General features: G+C 45.4%; 1 protein-coding gene across 1 annotated transcript in view; it reads right to left on the bottom strand.

The window, feature by feature from the left end:
• si (sucrase-isomaltase) overlaps positions 1–24,609 on the bottom strand; it is a 265,194-nt gene that overhangs the window by 105,436 nt on the left and 135,149 nt on the right. Inside the window, exons 11-22 of the mRNA XM_078410873.1 lie at positions 17,541–17,653; positions 16,785–16,910; positions 14,191–14,322; positions 12,517–12,633; positions 11,667–11,780; positions 11,480–11,564; positions 9,533–9,650; positions 7,109–7,280; positions 5,576–5,692; positions 5,311–5,465; positions 3,050–3,134; positions 1,504–1,560 (exon numbers count right to left, since the gene is read on the bottom strand). Of these exons, the coding sequence (XP_078266999.1) occupies positions 1,504–1,560; positions 3,050–3,134; positions 5,311–5,465; positions 5,576–5,692; positions 7,109–7,280; positions 9,533–9,650; positions 11,480–11,564; positions 11,667–11,780; positions 12,517–12,633; positions 14,191–14,322; positions 16,785–16,910; positions 17,541–17,653 (1,391 nt within the window). The remainder of the gene's footprint in view (positions 1–1,503; positions 1,561–3,049; positions 3,135–5,310; positions 5,466–5,575; positions 5,693–7,108; positions 7,281–9,532; positions 9,651–11,479; positions 11,565–11,666; positions 11,781–12,516; positions 12,634–14,190; positions 14,323–16,784; positions 16,911–17,540; positions 17,654–24,609) is intronic.

Here is a 24,609-nt window from a genome sequence, read left to right on the forward strand (position 1 = left end):
ATGGAAACAGGCCCTTAGGCCCATCGGGTCCATGTCGGCCAGCGACCACTTGTACTATTCTCATCCTATTCTACCTTTAAAGAAGCCAGTTAACCTACAAACCTCTACTCCTTTGGAGTGACAATAGACAATAGACAATAGGTGCAGGAGGAGGCCATTCGGCCCTTCAAGCCAGCACCGCCATTCAATGTAATCATGGCTGATCATTCTCAATCAGTACCCCGTTCCTGCCTTCTCCCCATACCCCCCTGACTCCGCTATCCTTAAGAGCTCTATCTAGCTCTCTCTTGAATGCATTCAGAGAATTGGCCTCCACTGCCTTCTGAGGCAGAGAATTCCACAGATTCACAACTCTCTGACTGAAAAAGTTTTTACTCATCTCAATTCTAAATGGCCTACCCCTTATTCTTAAACTGTGGCCCCTTGTTCTGGACTCCCCCAACATTGGGAACATGTTTCCTGCCTCTAACGTGTCCAACCCCTTAATAATCATACGTTTCGATAAGATCTCCTCTCATCCTTCTAAATTCCAGTGATGAAACCTGAGCACCCAGAGAATACCCACGCAGGTCACGGGGAGAACGTACAAACTCGATACAGACGGCACCTGGAGTCAAGATCGAATCAGGGTCTCTATCGCTGTAAGGCAGTAACTCTATTGCTGTGCCACTGTTCCGCCCTCAATCTCCAATTTCTTATACCCAATGCAAGTGCTATTCCATTATCAGCATTCGTCATAGAGTCACGGAGTCACACAGCATGGAAACAGGCCCTTCGGCCCAACTTGCCCATGCTGACCAAGATGGCTCATCTACACCAATCCCACCTGCCTGCATTTAGCCCATATCCCTCTGAAAGAATTTGCATATTTTGATGTTAATAAATATGTCTCAATATAGATCATAATTGTATACACTAGTTCTATCCTATAGTCAAGTATCAAGGATGGTTTATTTTCGTATGTCCCAGATAGAACAATGAGATTCTTACAGAATATGTGAACATAGTGCTCTGTAAACGATATAACGAGAAAATAATTCAGTGCGTATATATATATATATATATATATATATATATATATATATACACACACATACACACACGTGCACACATATACGTACACAGAAAAAATAAACAGACAACAATAGAGCAATAATAGAACAATAATAGTCTATGTAGTTTAGAGCTTATTTGAGGTTGTAATGTTTAGGGACAATTGTAGTATTTAGGGACACTGGGGACAATTTAGAGAAGCCAATTAACTTACAACCCCACAGGTCTTTGGAATGTGGGAAGGAGACCAGAGCATCTGGAGAAAACCCACGCAGTCACAGGATAGCGTGCAAACTTCGTACCGATAGCATCCAACGTCAGGATCGAACCCGGGTCTCTGACGCTGTAAGGCAGCAAATCTACTGCTGCGCCACTATTATTCTATGGCAAGGATGTTCAACTATGAACTAAGAATTCAATACAGGGAAATTAATTTAAAGCAATACTTACTACTTCGTAATCATACCAAACTGCGTCAGGAATATAAGCATCGGCAGATTCAGCACCCTGAAAATATGGAAAAGTGCTATAATTATAAGATATTTCTGAAAAGATTCCGCCACTCTTACTGCAATTATATTATTTTGTGGACACATGGTGTAAAACAAATCTGTAGATATCTTCTGACTCGAAGCACTCAAATCCTAAGCGAGCTTGATTGTCCTGAGAAAAGCCCAGATGGAACCTAACAACCAAACCTGACACCTAACAACCAAGTCTGTTAGCTGGGGAATAATGAATGATTTTGGGAATCAAAAGTATCACGGGAAGAAAAGTCCCTGGTCCGTGTAGGATGGCGTTAGTGTGTGAGGATCGCTGGTCGTGATCATACTTGTACTTCATTTCAAGTACAAGTATGATTTTAAAAATGATTTGATCGAGGGTGCATTAAAAAAATGCACCTCGATCAAATCATTTTTAAAATCATACTTGTACTTGAAATGAAAATCATTCTTATTCTGCAATTTTAGTTTAGTTTAGGGTCCACTTAGACAGCCACGACCAGCGATCCTCACACACTAACTCCATCCTACACGGACCAGGGACAATTTACAATTACACCAAGCCAATTCACCTACAAATCTGTACGTCTTCGGAGTGTGGGAGGAAACCGGAGATCCCGGAGAAAACCCCCGCCGGTCACGGGGAGAACGTACACACTCTGTACAGACAAACACCCGTCGTCAGGGTCAAACCCGGGTCTCTGGCGCTGTACGGCAGCAACTCTACTGTTGCGCCCAAACAATTTTATTTCAACAATTTTAAGGAGTCCATTTTAACTCTTCCAGAATAGATTTTTCATCCATTATCAAGAACCTTTCTTGCTTTAATAATACGTTCTTCTTAAACTTTGAACAAGATATTTTCTGGGCATCTATTTTTGCATAGTTCTTGGTGGGCTTTTATTAAATTTGGAAAACCACCTATCCAGGTACAAATGAATCGCGAAGGGAGGTATAGGAATCAATAGGTAGAGCCACACAGTGCGGAAACAGGGCCTCCGCAACTCTACCGCTGCGCCACCGTGCCGACGCAAGGTGGAAGATGCAGAGAAATGCTCCGTTGAAAACCGTGCTATCATTAGCTTCACAAGAATGAGGGGGGACCTCATTGAAACATACAGAATAGTGAAAGGCTTGGATAGAGTGGATGTGGAGAGGGTGTTGCCACTAGTGGGAGAGTCCAGGGCTAGAGGTCATAGCCTCAGAATTAAAGGACGTTGTTTTAGGAAGGAGTTGAGGAGCAATTTCTTTCATCAGAGGGTGTTGAGACAGTGGCGTTCTTTGCCACAGAAGGCTGTGGAGGCCAAGTCAGTGGATATTTGTAAGGCAGAGATAGATAGATTGCTGATTAGTGCGGGCTTCAGGGGTAATGGGGAGAAGGCAGAAGAATGGGGCTAGGAGGGGGAGATCGATCAGCCATGATTAAATGGCGGAGTAGACTTGAATCTACTCCTATTCCTTATGATCTTATGAAAGATTTTAAAATAACGTACAGGATCCAGCACTGGGGTGATGAGAAGACCAGGTCCCCATAGAAACTGACGATCAACAGTCCAAGTCGCACTGTCTGAATAGAACCTTATAAAAGAAAAAAGCAATTCATTCACACGATTGTAGAAACTCCATGAAACCGCCGAGAAATTGAATATTTACTGCTTCTCTCCACACTGCAGAAAGTATTAATCATTAGATAACTAGGTACTCAGCAATTCATTACTACGATCAACATTATTATATCTGCCGAGAAACCAATTTAGAGTGCCTGAAAAACGCTACTTCCCAAAACACAACAGGCGTCACTCACAGCGGTGCAGCGGGTGGGGCTGCTTGCTGCCTCACAGCACCAGACACCCGGATGCCCTCCGGCGTGGAGTTTGCAGGTTCTCTGTGTCACCGCCTGGGTTTCCTCCGGGTGCTCCGGATTCCTCCCACTTCCCAAGACGTGTGGGTTTGCAGGTATAATTTGGCCCTCTGATAATCGCCCCTCGTGTGCAGGGAGTGGATGGGAAAGTGAGATAACGTAGAACTAGTGTGAACGGGGTGGTCGATGATCGGGATGGACTCGGTTAAACAAAAGAAACAAGCTTTTTTGCATTTAATAAAAAGGACGCTTGTCGCAGATGCTTGTCCACACCAAAGATCGGCAAAAAGCGCTGGGGTAACTCAGCGGGTCAGGCAGCATCTCTGGAGAGATTGGATGGGTGCCCTTTCGGGTAGAGACCCTTCTGCAGATTCCAGAGATTGTGCCTGACCTGCTGAGTTCCTCCAGCATTGCGTGTCTGCCTAAGCTTTTTATATTATTCTTTTAAAGTAGCTAAATCTTCCCTGTTATTTTTATCACAGCAATCTAAGCCTTTGGGGGATGAGCACAAAAAGGAGGAATTACATGAGGGAAAACAACATTGGAAAAATTGGAGTGTAAAGCAATTAAATGGAACTTACAAAAGTCGAGTTGAGAACATGAAGCGATTTGAAGAGCGCGGAGAAGGATTTAAAAAGAAAATCATTGTGCTGGGATTTTAGGAAGCTATATGTGGCAGTTATAAGAATCAAAAGGCAATGTTTTGTGGGCAGGGATGTGTCTGTGATGTGAATCCAAGATGAACTGTTACCGGGGAGGAGAGAGATGGACAACAGGGGCAGTATTAGGGACGGTGGCGCAGCGGTAGAGTTGCTGCCTTACAGCGCTTGCAGCGCCCGAGACCAGGGTCCGATCCCGACTATGGGATGTTCATTTGTTTGGGTCTATTTCTGTTCAGTCCTCGATCCTGTCACGGTTTCCATTCTGTGTGCATCCTGACCCCCCTGCACTGCATAACGAATCTCTTTTATTGACAGAGACAGATAGCTTCTTCCCAGGTCTCTGATAATTCCATTCTAAGTCGCAAGCTGGAAGGTTGGCAACCATAGCCTGAGGTGGTGATTTTCAGAGAAGAACGATGTGGCTGTAAACTCACATCGTCTTTGATTGCTTTGGCCCAGATCAAATGGGTACAACGATGGGGAGTGGAAGGCCAGAGCCAGATCAAAAATCAGAAATCAACATAATTCGCAATCGATTTTGCTCAATTGGCATTGATTGGATTTATCTACCGTTTTAATTTCAGCAGAAGTCATTCAGTTTAGTTTAGAGATACAGCGTGGAAACAGGTGCTTCGGCCCGCCGAGTTCGTGCCGACCAGAGATCCCCGCACACTAACACTGTCCTACACACACCAGGGACAATTTACAATTATACCGAAGACAATTAATCTACAGACCGGTACGTCTTTGGAGTGTGGGAGAAAACCGGAGCACCCGGGTCATGGGGAGAATGTACAAACTCCGGACAGACAGCACCCATAGTCAGGATCGAACCTGGGTTTCTGGCGATGTAAGGCAGCAACTCTGCCGCCACATCACCGTGCCACCCTGTTCAAGCAGAAAGATTACCATAACACACACCAAACTTTATTCTACGCACCTTACCTGGTCAGAGAAATAACTGCATTGTACTGTATTGGAATATAACATGTCTTTAATAAGCATTAGAATTCATAGTAGAAACATGGAACTGCAGATAAAAGGACACAAAGTGCCGGAGTAACTCAGCGGGTCAGGCAGCATCACCGGAGAACATGGATAGGCAACATTTCAGGTCGACACCCTTCTTCAGTCTGAAGATGGGTCTCGATCCGGAACGTCACCCTTTCCTTCTCTCCTGAGATGCTGCCTGACCTGCTGAGTTACTCCAGCATTTTCCAAAGGTACTTACTCATGGAGTAGCGGCCGAACGACAGTGTCCCCGTAGACATGAGCCTTGTGAAAGAGGGTGTAGAGGTAGGGGAGCAACGTGTAGCGAATATTCAGGTAATGTTTGGAACTGTTCACTAGAAGAGAGTTTTCACCAAAAACAGCTGGGTCTTGGGGCTAGCGGGGAGAGATGAGTGTTACTGCAGTTGTTAATAAAATCTAACCTTCTAACACAGTGAGAAATTATTTCCTCCCAATGCCATAAAATATTCATTTTGAAAACTTACTGCATAGTTTTCAGCATTGTGGTTCCGACAAAATGGATAAAAAGCTCCAACTTGCATCCATCTCGTGCATAGTTCCTCCGTCGTATTATCAAAGAAACCACAAATGTCTGCCCCAATCTGCAAAGGTGAAGTACACTGGTAACTCCATTAGTACTTCGAAGGGCCATGGTTTGTTTAGTTTAGTTTAGAGATACAGCGCAGAAACAGGCCCTTCGCCCACCGAGACTGCGCCGACCGGCGTTCCCCGCACATTAACATTATCCTACACGCGCACACACGGGGCAATTTACACTTACGCCATGCCAATCGACCTACAAACCTGTACGTCGTTGGAGCGTGGGAGGAAACCAAAGATCTCGGAGAAAACCCACGCGGTCACGGGGAGAACGTACAAACTTCGTACAGACGGCGCCCGTGATCAGGATCGAACCTGGGTCTCTGTGGCTGCAAGCGCAGTAAGGCAGCAACTCTACCGCTGCGCCACCGTGCCGCCCAAGCTGGTTGTTCAGCTTGTTTAAAACCCAATCTCTCCATAAGACACAAAGGGTGGTGGGTGTATGGAACGAACTGCCGGAGGAGGTAGTTCACAAGTGATAGGAGCAGGATTAGGCCATTCAGCCACCAAGTCTACACCGCCATTCAATCATGGCTGATCTATCTTTCCCTCTCAACCCCATTCTCCTGCCTTCTCTCCATAACCCTTGACACCCGTACTAATCAGTTGAGGCAGGGACTATTGCAATGTTTAAGAAACTATTCGACAGGTACATGGAGAGGACAGGTTTGGAAGAACATGGGCAAGTGCAGGCAGGTGGGACTAGTATAGATAAGGCATGTTGGTCGGTGAGGGCAGGTTGGGGCAAGGGCCCGTTTCCACGCTGTATCACACTATGACTCTATAACACACATCGTAATTTCGATCAGCTTTATTCAATATGGATGATGCACATGAAATAAGAAATACATGCCCCGAGAACCTACACTCAAAATGAATGAGTGCTTCTTTTACAGCATTCACTGCAATGTGTTCTTGTAAGAAACTAACTGCAGATGCTGGTACAAATCGAAGGTATTTATTCACAAGATGCTGGAGTAACTCAGCAGGTCAGGCAGCATCTCGGGAGAGAAGGAAAGGGTGACGTTTTGGGTCGAGACCCTTCTTCAGACTGATGTCAGGGGGGCAGGACAAAGGAAGGATATGGGTGGAGACAGGAAGACAGTGGGAGATCTGGGAAGGGGGAGGGGAAGAGAGGGACAGAGGAACTATGTAAAGTTGGAGAAGTCAATGTTCATACTGCTGGGCTGCAAACTGCCCAGGCGAAATATGAGGTGCTGTTCCTCCAATTTCCGGGCCTCACTGTGGCACTGGAGGAGGCCCATGAGAGAAAGGTCAGACTGGGAGTGGGAGGGAGAGTTGAAGTGCTCAGCCACCGGGAGATCAGATTGGCCAACGCGGACCGAGCGCAGGTGTTGAGCGAAGCGATCGCCGAGCCTGCGTGTTCTTAAATGCAATGTGTTCTTAAATGCACTTACGTAGGGAATACCAAACAGATTAAACTCCAGCATGCCAGGGATTGCCCACTTGATGTCATTCCAGTTGGCTGCATTATCTCCCAACCAATGTCCTGCGTACTTTCCAGAGCCGGCAAAAGTGGATCGAGATAGAATAATGCTACGTTTCTCAGGGAACACACGCTTGATGACTCTGTAATATTAAACAAAGCAAATTACTCCATGAATGTAGGTAGAACACAACACTCAAGCATGATGCCGTGATCAAGAAAGCCCATCAGCGTAATTTAGTTTAGTTTAGAGCTACAGCGCAGAAACAGGCCCTTCGGCACTGACCAATGATCCTCGCACGTTAACACTATCATATCATATCATCATATCATATCATATATATACAGCCGGAAACAGGCCTTTTCGGCCCTCCAAGTCCATGCCGCCCAGTGATCCCCGTACATTAACACTATCCCACACCCACTAGGGACAATTTTTTTACATTTACCCAGCCAATTGACCTACATACCTGTACGTCTTTGGAGTGGGAGGAAACCGAAGATCTCGGAGAAAACCCACGCAGGTCACGGGGAGAACGTACAAACTCCTTACAGTGCAGCACCCGTAGTCAGGATCGAACCTGAGTCTCCGGCGCTGCATTCGCTGTAAAGCAGCAACTCTACCGCTGCGCTACCGTGCCGCCCTATATACCGTGCCGTGCCTCACATAGGGACAATTTACATTTACACCAAGCCAATCACCCTATAAACCTGTACGTCTTTGGAGTGTGGGAGGAAACAGGAGATCTCAGAGAAAACCCTGGCCACTCCCTCTTCTCCCCTCTCCCATCAGGCAAAAGGTACAGAAGTGTAAAAACGCACACCTCCAGATTCAGGGGCAGTTTCTTCCCAGCTGTCATCCAAAGACCTACAGGTATGTAGGTTAATTGACTGGGCAAATGTAAAAATTGGCCCTAGTGGGTGTAGGATAGTGTTAATGTGCGGGGATCGCTGGGCGGCGCGGACTCGGTGGGCCGAAGGGCCTGTTTCCGCACTGTATCTCTAAATCTAAATCTAAAAATCAGGCAACTGAATCATCCTAGCACACCCAGAGATCAGTCCTGCACTACAATCTACCTCTTTGGTGACCCTTGGACTTTCCTTGATCAGACTTTTCTGGCTTTACCTTGCACTAAACGTTATTCCCTTATCATGCATCTATACTCTGTGGACGGCTCTATTGTAATCATGCATTGTCTTTCCGTTGGCTGGATAGCACGCAACAAAAAGCTTTTCGCTGTACCTCGGTACACATGACAATAAACTAAACTGAACTGATCAGGAAGGCTGGAAGTATCATCAAGGATGCCTTCCACCCTGGTCTTACCCTTTCCTCTCTTTTACCTTCTGGGAGAAGATACAGGAGCTTGGAATCCTGGATGAACAAACTGAAGATAGACACCTAGTAACTCAACAGGGCAGGCGGTATAAAGAAAGGTCTCGACCCGAAACATCAACCATTCTTTCTCTCCAGAGATGCTGCCTGTCCCGCTGAGTTACTCCTGAGGCCCGGGTTCGATCCCGACTACAGATGCCGTCTGTGCGGTGTTTGTACGTTCTCCCCATGACCTGCGTGGGTTTTCCCCAGAATCTCCGGTTTCCACCCACACTCCAAAGACGTACAGGTTTGTAGGTTAAACGGTATAATTGTAAATTGTCCTCAGTATGTGTGCAGGATAGTGTCAGTGTGCAGAGAAGGCCGGTCAGTGTGGACTCGATGGGCCGAAGGGCCTGTTTCCGCTATGTATCTCTAAACTAAACTATACTTTTTTAAACAAGCGGGCTAATTTTGCCTGCCTGCCTGACCTGACCCGCTGAGTTACTCCAGCATTTTATGTCTATCTTGGGGCTAATTTTCAATGTTTCTTACGGGTAAAATTGGCTCTCTGGATTAGTCACCTCGATGTTTATCCCGAAGGTTAGAGTGAACTGAAAATAACAGAGTAGCAATGTTTGTGGTTGATTATGTACAATCCTGCCCATGTATCAAAAAGCATAGAATTGCGATTGGGTTTTGTTTCCAGGGAATATTGTAGTCTAGGGATAGTTCTGACGCAATGGAATAAAATCACAAGCCAACTCTTTCACACTAGAACACAGAATTTTATAAAGGCATTAAAGTTCAGTTCAGTCTAGTTTAGTGTCACGTGTACCGAGGAACTGTGAAAAGCTTTTTTTTGCGTGCTATCGAGTCAGCAAAAAGACAGTACATGATTACAATCGAGCCATTTACAGTGTATAGATACATGTTAAGGGAATACATTTTAGTGTAAAGTATAGCCAGCAAAGTCCGATCATGGATAGTCCGAGGGTCACCAAAGAGGTAGATAGTAGTTCAGCACTGCTTTCTGGTTGCGGTAGGATGATCCAAAGATACTCTATGGCAAATACTTACTGTTCAGTAGCAACTATCATTGAGTGACCATAAAGACTGTGAAGATCGTAGTGCTTTCCCAGAGTCTGTTTGGCATCCATGCAGAGCGTTTTGGAGTACATTAATTTATCAAGAATCCCTTCAAAAGAAGACAATTTATGAAAATCATTTGTGGGTTGTTTGAAAATACATCCGATTTACAAACAGATATTAAATTGACGACTTTAGCCACAATTTTTATCTCAAACATGGCAGTGCACAAAATGAAAAAATAAGGTGAATTGTATGGTGTATGGATTTCACCTCGACACCTAATTTTTGATTCCAGTGTGGAGTAAAGTTTGACACTGTACAATATCTCACTCTCAAGCCTAAAGGAATATCTGAAATTAAAAACAGGAAACTCTGGAAATACTCAATCGGTCAGGCAACATTGATTGGGGAGTCCAGAACCAGGGGCCACAGTCCTGGAATAAAGGGGAGGCCATTTTAAAACTGAGGTGAGAAGGAACCTTTGCACCCAGAGAGTTGTGAATTTGTGGAATTCTCTGCCACAGAGGGCAGTGGAGGCCAAATCACTGGATGGATTTAAGAGAGAGTTAGATAGAGCTCTAGGGGCTAGCGGAATCAAGGGATGTGGGGAGAAGGCAGGCACGGGTTACTGATTGTGGATGATCAGCCATGATCGCAATGAATGGCGGTGCTGGCTCGAAGGGCCGAATGGCCTCCTCCTGCACCTATTTTCTATGTTTCTATGGGAGAAAAACAGAGTTATTATTTCAGGTTGATGACCAAAGGGATGTTTTTTTCCCCAAAAACATTGGTAAATGTGTCAGCGCCCATTTGTCCCAATCTCTCCGCCCCTCCTCCCCCCCTCCCCCTCTCCTATATCAATCCCTATGGCTTTACATTTCATTCCTCTTCTCTCCTTATCTGACACACTTTTGTCTCCTTTTCATCCTTTGCTATTGTCCACCCATCTGCCAATAACATCTGAAGAAGGGTGCCGACACAAAACATCGCCTATCCATGTTCTCCACAGATGCCGCCTGACCCTTTGAGTTACTCCAGCACTTTGTGTCTTCTTCACCCTTCCCCCCCATTTCAATCAGTCGAAAGAAAGTTCCTGACCTGAAATGTCGCCTGTTCATCCCCTCCACAGATGCTGTCTGACTTGCTGAGGTACTCCAGCACCTTGCTGTTTAGTGTCAAAGAGTCATTTGGCCCAACTTGCCCACACAGACCAACATGCTCCATCTACACTAGTCCCACCTGCTTGGCCCATAACCCTCTAAACCTATCCAATCCATGTACCTGTCCAAATATCTCTTAAATGTCATGACAGTATCTGCCTCAACTATCTCCTCCGGCAGCTCGTACTATATACCTATCACCCTTTGTGTAAAAATGTCACCCCTCACGTTCCTATCATGTTTGTTCCCCTCTTCATCTAAAACTTATGTCCTGCGGTTCACAATCCCCCTCCTCTTGGTAAACGACTGTGCATTTACCCTCTCATGATCTTGTACACCTCTATAAGATCAACCCTTATCCTCCCATGCTCCAAAGAATAAAGTCCTGGCCTGCTCAACCTCTCCTTACATCTCAGGCCCTCGAATCCTGGCAACATCCTCGTAAATCTTCTCTGCATCCTTTTATATTGGTAATTATTGAGAGATAAATATTGTTTGGACCTATGGCCTTTGATTTGGAAAAAAATAATAACTTGGTACAAACTTTGATCCATAAAACCATCAGATTATTCCACCGTTCCATGGTTAAGCCTCTTTAAATACGTGGTTCAAGTGAAAAGATTCTTGATTAGTACTGGTGTCAGAGGTTATGGGGAGAAGGCAGGAGAATAGATTAGTCATGATTGAATGGCGGAGTGGACTTGATGGGCCAAATGGCCTAATTCTACTCCTATCCCCTTATGAAAAGCTCATTCATTTCAAAGATCAAACCTACTTGGAATGAAAGGAGGGTTGTTCCATTCATTTTCAGTGCATCCTTTTAGTGAGCCAGGTTTGAAACTTGACACCTCATTCATATCCTACAAATGAGAGACACAACAAAAACATTTAAGCACTTTAGTGAATTACACTTCGAGCTAAAGGGGAAGAGTTATTAACAAATAAAATAAAATGGAACGTACAATCCAAATCCCATCGTATTTTATTTCCTGATGGAATTTTTCACATTCATCTATCCACCACTGAACGCACCGGGGATTCGTGTAGTCAGGAAAGACTGTTTCACCTGGCCAGACCTAAGTAAGTTGAGAGAGAAAATATCGCTGTACTATTTGTACAATAATGCATGATGTCATTCAAAAATAGATCAAGTGTCAAGATTGTATTATTGTCATATGTCCTGAAACGGATCAATGAAATTCTTTTAAGGGCCTGTCCCACTTAGGCGATTTTAAGGCGACTGCCGGCAACTAGGCTGTCGCCCAACGTTTGCCGGGGTGTCGCGGGCGTGATCGTGAGGAGTCTTCAATGAATCGTAGCGGATCTCGGCGCGTCGCGGAAAAAAATTCCAGATAGAAATTTCTCGGCGACAGCTGGCTTGTCGCCAGGTATCGTTGCTTATTGCGGGCGCTGTCTGTCGCACGCTGTCCCCAGGTTTGCTAGGTTGTCGCAGATGCATTTAGAAGCACGTAATATCAAATTAAGAAAAGGCATTTGAAGATACCAGAAGATAGTTTTGTTTAACCAATTTGTTTACCGTCAGGACATTTGACAGGTAGATTGGAGGCGACAGTTTGACGGTCAGGTAAGCGTGGGGATTTCGCCATGTTTCCGAAGACGGTGTAATCTCTTAGCCAGGTGCTAGTTTCACAAAAAAAGGAACTTGTATCGACCTGACTCGGCATTGTCGTGGTCATTGTCGTCGGGTAAAAGAAAATTTCGGCGATCTGCTACGACTTTGATTTTAGTCAGATTTAATATTTCCCAAGATGTTGCTCTGTCACATTCAGAGCCGTGGTTCATTTCCATTACCTCTCCAAGAAGGGGTGTCGTGCCATCAGACTCATTGATCCAAGCTCCCACTTGCGTTCCTCTGTCAAATGAATGGTATGGACCAGCAATCCGCCTCTGGGTGCTAATGGCTGGGTCCTGGATTCGAAGATAAAGACGTCAATGATCGGGAATGATAACCCTCAATCATTCATAAGTTCATAAGTGATCCGAGCAGAATTCAATCATGGATGATCTATCTTTCCCTCCTAACCGCCTTCTCCTGCCTTCTCCCCATAACCCCTGACACCCGTACCGATCAAGAATCTATCTCTGCCTTAAAAATATCCATTAACTTGGCCTCCGCAGCCTTCTGTGGCAATGAATTCCACAGCTGCGATGGGCTATCTTGGAGAACTAATGTACTAGGTCAACAAGTCAAGTCAAGTCAAATTTATTTGTCACATACACATACACGATGTACAGTGAAATGAAAGTGGCAAAGCCTGCGGGTTGTGCACAAAAAAGAATTACAGTTACAGCATATAAATAAATTTAATAAGTTACTATTAGTGTCGACAAAAAATTTAGTCTCTGGGGTTATAAAAGTTGACAGTCCTGATGGCCTGTGGGAAGAAACTCCGTCTCATCCTCTCCGTTTTCGCAGCGTGACAGCGGAGGCGTTTGCCTGATCGTAGCATCTGGAACAGTCCGTTACTGGGGTGGCAGGGGTCCCTCATGATCTTGCTTGCTCTGGATCTGCACCTCCTGATGCATAGGTCCTGCAGGGGGATGAGTGTAGTTCCCATGGTGCGTTCTGCCGAACGCACTACTCTCTGCAGGGCCATCCTGTCCTGGGCAGAGCTGTTCCCAAACCAGACTGTAATGTTGCCGGACAAGATGCTCTCTACAGCCCCAGAGTAGAAGCAATGAAGGATCCTCAGAGACACTCTGAATTTCCTCAGTTGTCTAAGGTGGTAAAGGCGCTGCTTAGCCTTACCCACCAGTGCGGCAATGTGCGTTGCCCATGTCAGATCCTCTGTGATGCGGACTCCCAAGTATTTAAAACTGCTCACCCTATCCACAGTAGACCCATTTATCTCCAGTGGCGTGTACGTCCTTGGATGTTTAGCCCTTCTGAAGTCCACAATCAGCTACTTTGTTTTAGTGACATTCAAGAGGAGGCTATTGTCCTGACACCAGAGTGCCAGATCAGCCACCTCCTCCCGGTAGGCCTTCTCACATGGAGTCACATCTCCTTTAAACCTTGTCCCAAACTATCTTTGCTCGTACTTTACTGAACAATTTCTTGCACCAAACGTTACTTCCTTTGTCGTGTACCCTTGCACTGGGCGGCTTGATTGTATGACAGTCTTTCCCCTGACTGGATTACACACAACAAAAGGCTTTCCACTGTACCTTTTAGTAGCTGTGCCTGCACCCGTAGCTCTTGGGGCTAACGGAATCAAGGGGTATGGGGAGAAAGCAGGAACTGATTTTGGATGATCAGCCATGATCATCTTGAATGGCGTTGCTGGCCCGAAGGGCCAAATGGCCTACTCCTGCACCTATTTTCTACGCTTCTACCTCAGTGCACGTGACAATACACTTAGTGTTCAAGGCATAAAAAAAGTCATTGCTTTCAAAAACCATTTCAGTTTGCTGGATGTTTTCCCCTTAAAATGACAAGGAAAGCAGAAAGATCACGGAACTTACCAGAATGATGATGTACCTCTGTCCATGCTGATGTAAGTCATGAGCGAATTGAGGGAGGTCGCGAAATTTTTTCAAGTCATATGTAAAGTCCTTTTTGTTTTCCATATAATCAATATCAGTGATCTGGGTGTCCTGAGGAATTTCATTCAAAAGTGTATCAGTACATTTAGAACCACAACCATACTTTTTTCAGAATTTAAAAAAAAACATTTTTTTTTTCTGCTACTTGATCAACATTATTTTAGTTTGGATTTAGATTTAGTTTTTAGTTTAGCCGTGCGGCATGGTGGCGCAGCGGTAGAGTTGCTGCCTGACAGCGCCCCAGACTCGGGTTCGATCCCGACTACGGGTGCTGTCTGTACGGAGTTTGTACGTTCCTGGGATGGCAGGATCAATCGCAGATTGATTCCTGGGATGGCAGGACTTTCATATGAAGAAAGACTGGATAGACTCGGTTTGTACTCACTGGAATTTAGAAGATTGAGGGGGGATCTTATAGAAACTTACAAAATTCTTAAGGGGTTGGACAGGCTAGATGCAGAAAGATTGTTCCCTATGTTGGGGAAGTCCAGAACAAGGGGTCACAGTTTAAGGATAAGGGGGAAGTCTTTTAGGACCGAGATGCGAAAGTTTTTTTTCACACAGAGTGGTGAATCTGTGGAATTCTCTGCCACAGAAGATAGTTGAGGCCAGTTCATTGGCTATATTTAAGAGGGAGTTAGATGTGGCCCTTGTGGCTAAAGGGATCAGGGGGTATGGAGAGAAGGCAGGTACGGGATACTGAGTTGGATGATCAGCCATGATCATATTGAATGGCGGTGGAGGCTCGAAGGGCCGAATGGCCTACTCCTGCACCTATTTTCTATGTTTCTATGTTCTCCCCGTGACCTTCCTCCAAGATCTTCGGTTTCCTCCCACAGTCCAAAGACGTACAGGTTTGTAGGTTAATTGGCTTGGTGTGCTGTAAATTGTCCCCAGTGTGTGTAATGCAGTGTTAATGTGCGGGGATTGCTGGTCGGTGATGACTCGGTGGGCCGAAGGGCCTGTTTCTGCGCTGTATCTCTAAATTTAAAAAAAATAAACTAAATGATCTGATGCAATAGTAAACTATCTGCTAGCAGGTAATAACTGTGCATGATCTTGCTGATTAAAATGAAGTATTATTGCATTTGCCACGTTGAGTACATACAAGGGGCGGCACGGTGGCGCAGCGGTAGAGTTGCTGCTTTACTGCGAATGCAGCGCCGGAGACTCAGGTTCGATCCTGGCTACGGGTGCTGTACTGTAAGGAGTTTGTACGTTCTCCCCGTGACCTGCGTGGGTTTTCTCCGAGATCTTCGGTTTCCTCCCACACTCCAAAGACGTACAGGTATGTAGGTTAATTGACTGGGTAAATGTTTAAAAAAAAATTGTCCCTAGTGGGTGTAGGATAGTGTTAATAGTGTTAGTGTGCGGGGATCGCTGGGCGGCGCGGACTTGGTGGGCCGAAAAGGCCTGTTTCCGCGCTGTATATATATGATATGATATGGTATGATAAGTGACTTTTACTCAGTAAACTGGTTCTAACCTAAATTCGTTAGCTGCTAATGGAGCAGATTGGTTCCAGGTGTAGCAGTTCTTCACAGCATTTTTGGAAGAATGAGGGATGAACAAAACACTGACAGGTTAGGCCGACTGGATAGAGAGTGCAGAATTGTTGGAGGACCAGCAGCATCTGTGGAGGGCATGTCCTCTGACAAACGACGTCTGTTCATTCCCTCCGCGGAGGCTGCCGGACCCGCCGAGTTCTACCAGCGCTTTGAAGTCTGCATCCACTCTGTCAGTATTTTGCATGTTTCAGTGAGATTTGGGTTCCTCCAGCAATCGGTTTCTTCTTCTTCATCTTCAAGATTCCCGCATCTGCAGTTTCTTAAGAATTTCTGGCAGCGGAATGTTTTTCTCTGAGTGAGGGATTTGGTTCCAGGGGACACTGTCTCAAGATAAGGGGAGGGTTGGGGGGAAAAGAATTAAGACATTCCAGGTAGAAATGAGGAGAAGTCTCTTCAGTGAGGTTGGTGAACTCTTGGAATGTCGAAGTAAACTTGATGGGCCGAATGGCCTAATTCTGCTCCTAGAACTTATGAACCTGTGTATTTTTTTTAAAAACTATTGAAGATTGAGGAGAACAAGTGACAGAATGTACATTTAAGGAAGAAGTAGATATATTTCCACACACAAAAGGGCTTTGTGGAGAGTGCAGGTGTATAGCATTGAAATTAGAAAATCAGCCATGATTGTACTGAATGACATAGGAGGGTCACATGACAGAATAGCCTACCAATGCTCCCATTTTTCTTTAGTTCTAAGACATGCATCACAACACTTTATACCACAACTACTTCAATTGTGTTAGATAACTTCCTGAATGAGGTCTACAGTCTGAAGAAGGGTCCCGACCCGAAACGTCATCCATTTTTTTCTCCAGAGATACTGCCTGATCTGTTCAGTTACTCCAGAATCTTGTGTCTATATTCATGTCTTCAAGGAACCTGGGTATCAAACTATCTGTATCAGGTAACAGACAAGCCTTTATCGTTAAAAAAACATGTACTTACATATGGGAGATTTATTTTTCTGTTCCTTTCCACGGTAGCTTTAACTTCATCAAGACTTTTGTAGCCCCAGCGGCTAAGTTGAAATCCTAGAGCCCAGTATGGAGGCATCATGGGTTTGCCAATCAGCTATATTGTTTTGGCCCAAAACAGAAATAGATTATTTATAATCATAGACATAGAAACATAGAAAATAGGTGCAGGAGTAGGCCATTCGGCCCTTCGAGCCAGCACCTCATTCAATATGATCATGGCTGATCATCCAGAATCAGTACCCCGTTCCTGTTTTCTCCCCATATCCCTTGATTCTGTTAGCCCTAAGAGTTAAATCTAACTCTCTCTTGAATACATCCAATGAATTTGCCTCCACTGCGTTTTGTGGCAGAGAATTCCACAGATTCACAACTCTCTGGGTGAAAATGTTTTTCCTCATCTCAGTCCTAAATGGCCTACCCCTTATTCTTAATCTGTGACCCCTGGTTCTGGACTTCCCCAACATCGAGAACATATTTCCTGCATCTCGCTTGTACAATCCCTTAATAATTGTATATTTTTCTAATAAGATCCCCTCTCATCATTCTAAATTCAAGTGAACATAAGCCCAGTCCACCCATTCTTTCTCAAGCAAAAACAAGCAAGCAGCAATTGAAAAGGCACTTCTCTTAAATAACGAGAATGGTTGACAGAATTGCGTTGAAGTCATCTTTTTGTAAATTTGATCCAGTTTTAAGGATTGAGAAATAATGACTATATATCTACCGTTAAGTATTCACGGACAACATCCTCGGGTGAAGAACCTAAGAAGATGTAGAAGTCCAGAACGCCACCTATGATCCTATATGTTACTGATGGACTTGGCTGTAGTTCGACCTCTGTCAATAAGAAGAAACATAGTCAAGTCTCGTAAGATAGATACACATAGCTGGAGAAACTCAGCGGGTCAGGCAAAATCTCCGGAGAAAAATAATTGGTGACGTTTGGGGTCGAGATCCTTCTTCAGACAGAGGGTCAGGGGAAAGGGAAACAACAGATATAGACGGTGATTATAGGGAGAGACCTGGTCCCAACTCAAAATGCCGTCTGTCCATTCCTTCCACGATGCTGCCTGACCGCACTGAGTTAGTGTGTTATTTAGTATTACAACACAGAAACAGACCCTTTGGCCCAACGCGTCCGGGCCATGGGCAGCACGGTGGCGCAGCGGTAGAGTTGCTGCCTTACAAGCGAATGCAGTGCCGGAGACCCAGGTTCGATCCCGACTACGGGTGCCGTCTGTACAGAGTTTGTACGTTCTCCCCATGACCTGCGTGGGTTTTCATCATCATATCATCATATATATACAGCCGGAAACAGGCCTTTTCGGCCCACCAAGTCCGTGCCGCCCAGCGATCCCCGTACATTAACACTATCCTACACCCACTAGGGACAATTTTTTTTTACATTTTACCCAGCCAATTAACCTACATACCTGTACGTCTTTGGAGTGTGGGAGGAAACCGAAGATCTCGGAGAAAACCCACGCAGGTCACGGGGAGAACGAACAAACTCCTTACAGTGCAGCACCCGTAGTCAGGATCGAACCTGAGTCTCCGGCGCTGCATTCGCTGTAAAGCAGCAACTCTACCGCTGCGCTACCGTGCCGCCCTTCTCCGAGATCTTCAGTTTCCTCCCACACTCCAAAGACGTACAGGTTTGTAGGTTAATTGGCTTGGTAAATGTGAAAATTGTCCCTAGTGGGTGTAGGATAGTGTTAATGTGCGGGAATCGCTGGTCGGCGCAGACTCGGTGGGCCGAAGGGCCTGTTTCCGCGCTGTATCTCTAAACTAAACTAAGCCACCCAACTAAGCTAGTCCCATTTGCCCGTGTTTGGCCCATATCCCTCCAAACCTTTCCTATCCAGGTATTTATCCTCGTACCTATTAAATGTTGTTACAGTACCTGCCGCAACCTCCTTGTTACGTACACCCACCACCTTCTGAGTGGAAAAAGTTGCCCCTCAAGTTCCTATTAAACCTTTCTCCTCTCACCTTGAACTAATGTCCTTTGGTTTTTGATTCCACTATCCTGGGTAAAGCAATCTGTGTATTCAGCCTATCTATTCCCCTCATGATTTCATGCACATCCATAAGATCAGAAGATTCTCCAGCACTTGCAAGTCAGGTTAGCCACTGCAGTCGATGGGAATATGATAGAGATGGTCATAATAAATAGTTATGCTGAATTTAAGTGCTGCTTTCTTGTGTGGCATTTTCAATAATAAACTACAATTGTACTAAGCCATTAATACACATTATATCGGATGAGTTTTAGGAGAAAAAAAACTGAATTGGAGTCATTTAGAAAATTAATTGTGCTCATATATTGCACTCAAGGGTTTGAAGTGAATTTCGGTACCAGAAATATCTCGAAGCAAAGGATAATGCATTTGAAGACTGAGAAACGCTAGCATTTAGTCCTCTAATAGCACAAAGATTAACGTGCCACTGCAAAATTCCTCTGCGTGCCATCATGTTGCAGTTATTAGTTTGTTTAAAATATACATGTTATTAATGGTTATTGAAAGCACATAAATATTTTATTCCAACACTTTGCGTGAATTGCTATCCGTAATGAGTCAAACACAATTTATACAATCATGCTTCATCAACTGAGAGCTGGTGCTTGGAACAATGATTGGCCTGATTTTAAAGTAGGCCACATTGCATATGTAAATGATGATGCCGTAAAAATTCTTCATTATGTAACGCGCAGAAAAAAATATTAAAGAATGAAGCCGAGACCATCTAAAATTATGCTCACAAAATGGCTCATATCATGGTGTTTACAAAAAATAATTTCACCGCATAATATAGCATGCAAAATTATTTGAGACGTTTAATAGTAATGTTAGCGGAATCCCTGTGGCGCAGCGGTAGAGTTGCTGCCTCACAGCGCCAGAGACCCGGGTTTGATCCTTACGACGGGTGCTGTCTGTACAGAGTTTATACGTTCTCCCTGTGACCACGTGGGTTTTCTCCGGGTGCTCCGGTTTCCTCCCACATTTCAAAGACGTGCAGGTTTGTAGGTTAATTGGCTTCAGTAAAATGGTAAATTGTCCCTAGAGTGCAGGATAGAGCTTGTGTACTGGGATTTTTAGGTTTTAGATTTAGAGATACAGCGCGGAAACAGGCCCTTCGGCCCACCGAGTCCGCGCCGCCCAGCGATCCCCACACATTAACACTATCCTACACACACTAGGGACAATTTTTACATATTACCCAGTCAATTAACCTACATACCGGTACGTCTTTGGAGTGTGGGAGGAAACCGAAGATCTCGGAAAAGACCCACGCAGGTCACGGGAGAACGTACAAACTCCGTACAGACGGCGCCTGTAGTCAGGATCGAACCTGATTTGAACGGATCGAACCATCTCAGGTTGGCGCGGACTCGGTGGGCCGAAGAGCCTGTTTCCAAACTGCATCTCTAAACTAAACTAAAACAATTCCTTCGAGTCCTTCATCTTCGATTCTGGTTGTGGTACACTTACACATCAAAAAAAAAAGTTTAGAAGGAATAACCTGAATGTAATCATCTCTGCGGTTAATTACATAAGGCAATGGACAAGATGTGCAAATCTAATGCAAAAATGGCCAACTTGGAAATTAATTGGCAGAATGGTTTTCTTTTTAAAAGAGCAATTTTTTTCTTGGAGTGAAATTCACAAAAGAGCAATTTCTGGAGACACAAGGAACTGCAAATGCTGGTTTTGAAACAAAAAGATACAAAGTGCTGGAGTAACTCAGCAGGTCAGGCGACATCTTTGTAAGACATTTTGGATCGGACCCTTCTTCAAAGGCAATTTCTGGATTGTTCTCATTTACTTGGGTGATCCTTCTTGCCTCGATTCCCTCTAGCACCCCAACACCAATTTCACATTGGAAACATGCTGAAATATCTGATTGCTCCACTGTGTGCATTGCAGGGGAACAGAGACCACGTTCCTGAGGAACTCCAGGTACTTCATTCCCAGTGGTAACAGTGCTGCCTCCCATCCCCAATGATGCTGACCTCCTGTGCCGTCACTGTGGAGTTCGCAAGTCCTCCTGGACCTTGTGATATTTCCCCAGGTGACTCTGGCTTCCTCCCACATCCCACACCACAATGTGCGAGATAGAACGAGAGTACGCGCGATTGTCGCTCAGTGGGTCGAGGAACCTGTTTCCATGCTGTGTCTCTAAGAAAAATCTACTACAATCAGTCTGAAGAAGAAGAGCCCTGACGCCAAACATTGCCTATCCACATCTTCCAGAGATATTGCTGAACCCACTGAGTTACTCCAGCACTTTGTGTGACTTTTCAGATTAATCAGAATCTGCAGTTCCATGTGTCAACATTATGCAGATCATGCAGGTGAAAAACTACCTGGAGCATCATGCGTGGGCTTTGTAAAAGGTGTTGCTGCTGAGCAGGCTCTTAGTCATAGAGTGATACCGGGTGGAAACAGGCCCTTCGGCCCAACTTGCTTACACCGGCCAACATGTCCCTGCTACCCTAGCCCCACCAGCCTGTGCTTGGTCCATATCCCTCCAAACTTGTCCAATCCATGTACCTGTCTAACTGTTTCTTAAACAATGGGATCGTCCCAGCCTCAACTACCTCCTCTGGCAGCTTGTTCCATGCACCCACCACCCTTTGTGTGAAAGAGTTACCCCTCAGATCCCTGTTAAATCTTTTCCCCTTCACCTTGTACCTATGTTCTCTGGTCCTCAATTCCCCTACTCTGGCCAAGAGAGATTCTGTGCATTTACCCGATCTATTCCTCTCATGATTTTATACACCTCCATAAGATCACCCCTCATCCTCCTGCTCTCCAAGGAATAGAGACACTTGGTTATTACAGACATTTTCCTGCTTCTCTTGATGTTTTCAAGAGAGAGTTAGGTTTAGGTCTTAGGGCTAACAGAATCAAGGGATATGGGGGAGAAAGCAGGAATGGGATGCTGATTTTGGACCATGATCATATTGAATGGCGGTGCTGGCTCGAAGGGCCAAATGTCCTTCTCCTGCACCTATTTTCTATTTTCTGCAACTGCTTTCCCGGTTGCTAGGCTATGGCACCAGTGGATGCAAATGTCAGACATTGTTCCTGGGCTGTTAGACACCACAGTAATTGAAAGCTACCAGGTCAGAACACAAAAGCAACGGCAAGGCAAGTCCGTCAGTGATCACACGCCGGAGCTGGGAGAGGTTTTCATTTCACCGCACATGTGAGTTTAAGAGAGCTCGGAGAAATAGCTTGCGGACTGACAGGTGGAAGGATTCAATTAAAGTCATCTCACTGAATGCGAGCTAACTTCTGAGAGAAAGTCTGCCAGATAACAGCCTTGACAGAAGTGGTGATATTGAATAAAAGGTGAGCGTCACTCATTGCAAATAGTGTGTGCTGTACATAGAATCATAGAGCCACAGAGTCACATAGTGTGGAAACAGGCCCTTCAGCCCGACTTCCCCACACCGACCAACAATTCCCATGTTCACAAGTCCCACCTGCCTGCCTGCATTTGGCCCATATCCCTCTAAACCCGTTCCAGCCAAGTACCTGTCTAAATGTTTCTTAAACATTGTGATAGTCCCGTCTCAACTACCACCTCCGGCAGCTCGTTCCATACACCCACCACTCTTTGTGTGAAAAAGTTACCCGTTAGATTCCTATTAAATCTTTTCCCTTTCACCCTGGGCAAGAGACTCTGTGCATCTACCCGATCTATTCCTCTCATGATTTTATACACCTCGATAAGATCACCCCTCATTCTCCTGCGCTCCAGGGAATAGAGTCCCAGCCTGCTCGACCTCTCTCAATAGCTCACACATCCTTGTAGATCTTCTCTGTGCCCTTTCCAGCTTGACAACACCTTTCCTATAACACGGTGCCCAGAACTGAACATGATATTCTAAATGCAGCCTTAGACACAATGCTGCCATAGCTGCCTGGAGACTGAGGAAAATAAAACACGTCGACCGATGAAGGTGTTTTGTTGGCAATCACCCAGGACGGTGATGCTAATTCAAAAGAGCCATCTGTTCTGAGATGTCAAAAATGGGGTCATTTTGTATCAGTGTGCAAGTCATAACCCAAAGTGAAGGGGCAGTCCAACGATCATGTTAAACATCAACTTGGAGAAGTTGACGGGGAAGAAAAAATGGAAAGCTCGATAATTAAGATTCTAAGACAACAATTATGATCTGCAACTAATACAACAGCATGCAGATAAATAAACACTGTTGTCGGATGGCTATCAGGGTGACCTTTAGTTTAGCTGAAAGACTAAGAATCATATACATATATACATATACATAGGTGGCACAGTGGTGGAGTTGCTGCCTTACAACACCAGGGACCTGGGTCCAACCCTGACAACGGTGCTTGTCTGTACGGAGTTTGTACGTTCTCCCCGTGACCTACGTGGGTTTTCACCAGTTTCCTATCGCACCCCAAAGACGTACAGGTTTGTAGGTTAATTGGCTTCGGTATAAATATAAATGGTCCCTAGTGTGTGCAGGACAGTGTTAGCGTACGAGCATCGCTGGTGGGCACAGACTCGAATGGTCGAAGGGCCTGTTTCCACTCTGTACATTTAAGCTAAACTAAAAGACACAACATAACTAAAAAGCTACAGCCCACCGTGTCCATGCTCGTCATCAATCACCCGTTCACACTAGTTCTGCCTGGGTTTTCTCCGAGATCTTCGGTTTCCTCCCACACTCCAAAGACGTACAGGTATGTAGGTTAATTGGCTGGGTAAATGTAAAAATTGTCCCTAGTGGGTGTAGGATAGTGTTAATGTACGGGGATCGCTGGGCGGCGCGGACTTGGTGGGCCGAAAAGGCCTGTTTCCGGCTGTATATATATGATATGATATGATATGATAATCCCCACTTTCTCACCCACATCTGATCCACTCAGAACCCAAAATGGCGGCGATGCCCCAGCAGCTGCGGCTTACCTGCGGTCCGTTTGTCTTTGTGTTTTTTGTTGTTTTTTTGTCTTAATTGTGATGTGATGTCGTGTTTTTTGTGGTTGTGTACTATGTGTGTGTGTGTGTGTGTGTGTGTGTGGGGGGGGGGGGGGGGGGTGTGTGGGGGGGTGGTGGGGGGAACTGTAAAATTGTAAATTTGTCCCTTCCGAACGGAGACCCGACCTTTGTTTTCTGGGTGGTGTCTCCGTTCCCGCTGCGGCCTACCATCGGCCAAACACCTGGAGCTGGCAGCCTCCACCCAGGACCACTTGGGCTCTGGTTGGCAGAGCCCGCGGACCAGACTTACCATCTGCGGAGCCGGCTGTCTTCGGAGGCTGCGGGAGCGGCTGCGACTCGCCTTCAAAGCCGCACGTCACTGGGATGTGGGAGGCGAGCAGAGCACCCAGAGGGGAACGCAGTCGGAGGGAGAACGTGCAAACGCGGTCAGTGGGAGAACGTGCAAACTCCACACAGACAGCACCGGAGGCCAGGATGGAACCCAGGTCGCTGGTGTTGTGAGACAGCAGCTCGACCAGCTGTTGCCACTCCATAACAATTATTGGCAGGATTTTTGCAGAACATCTCCAAGCAAAAATCATAGCCCATTCGAAGATGCAGTCCATTCTACAAACATTACAGTAAAGGGAATGCTTAATGAAATATAACCTATAACGTGCAACTCTGTCCATTTTCGGAGGAAAATATTACAAAACACCTGTGCCACTGGTGATAGAAACATAGAAAAATAGGTGCAGGGGTAGGCCATTCGGCCCTTCGAGCCAGCACCGCCATTCAATATGATCATGGCTGATCATCTAAAATCAGTATCC

The sequence above is a fragment of the Rhinoraja longicauda genome, chromosome 13 (genome assembly GCF_053455715.1).
Source record: "Rhinoraja longicauda isolate Sanriku21f chromosome 13, sRhiLon1.1, whole genome shotgun sequence".
Lineage (NCBI taxonomy): Eukaryota > Metazoa > Chordata > Chondrichthyes > Rajiformes > Arhynchobatidae > Rhinoraja > Rhinoraja longicauda.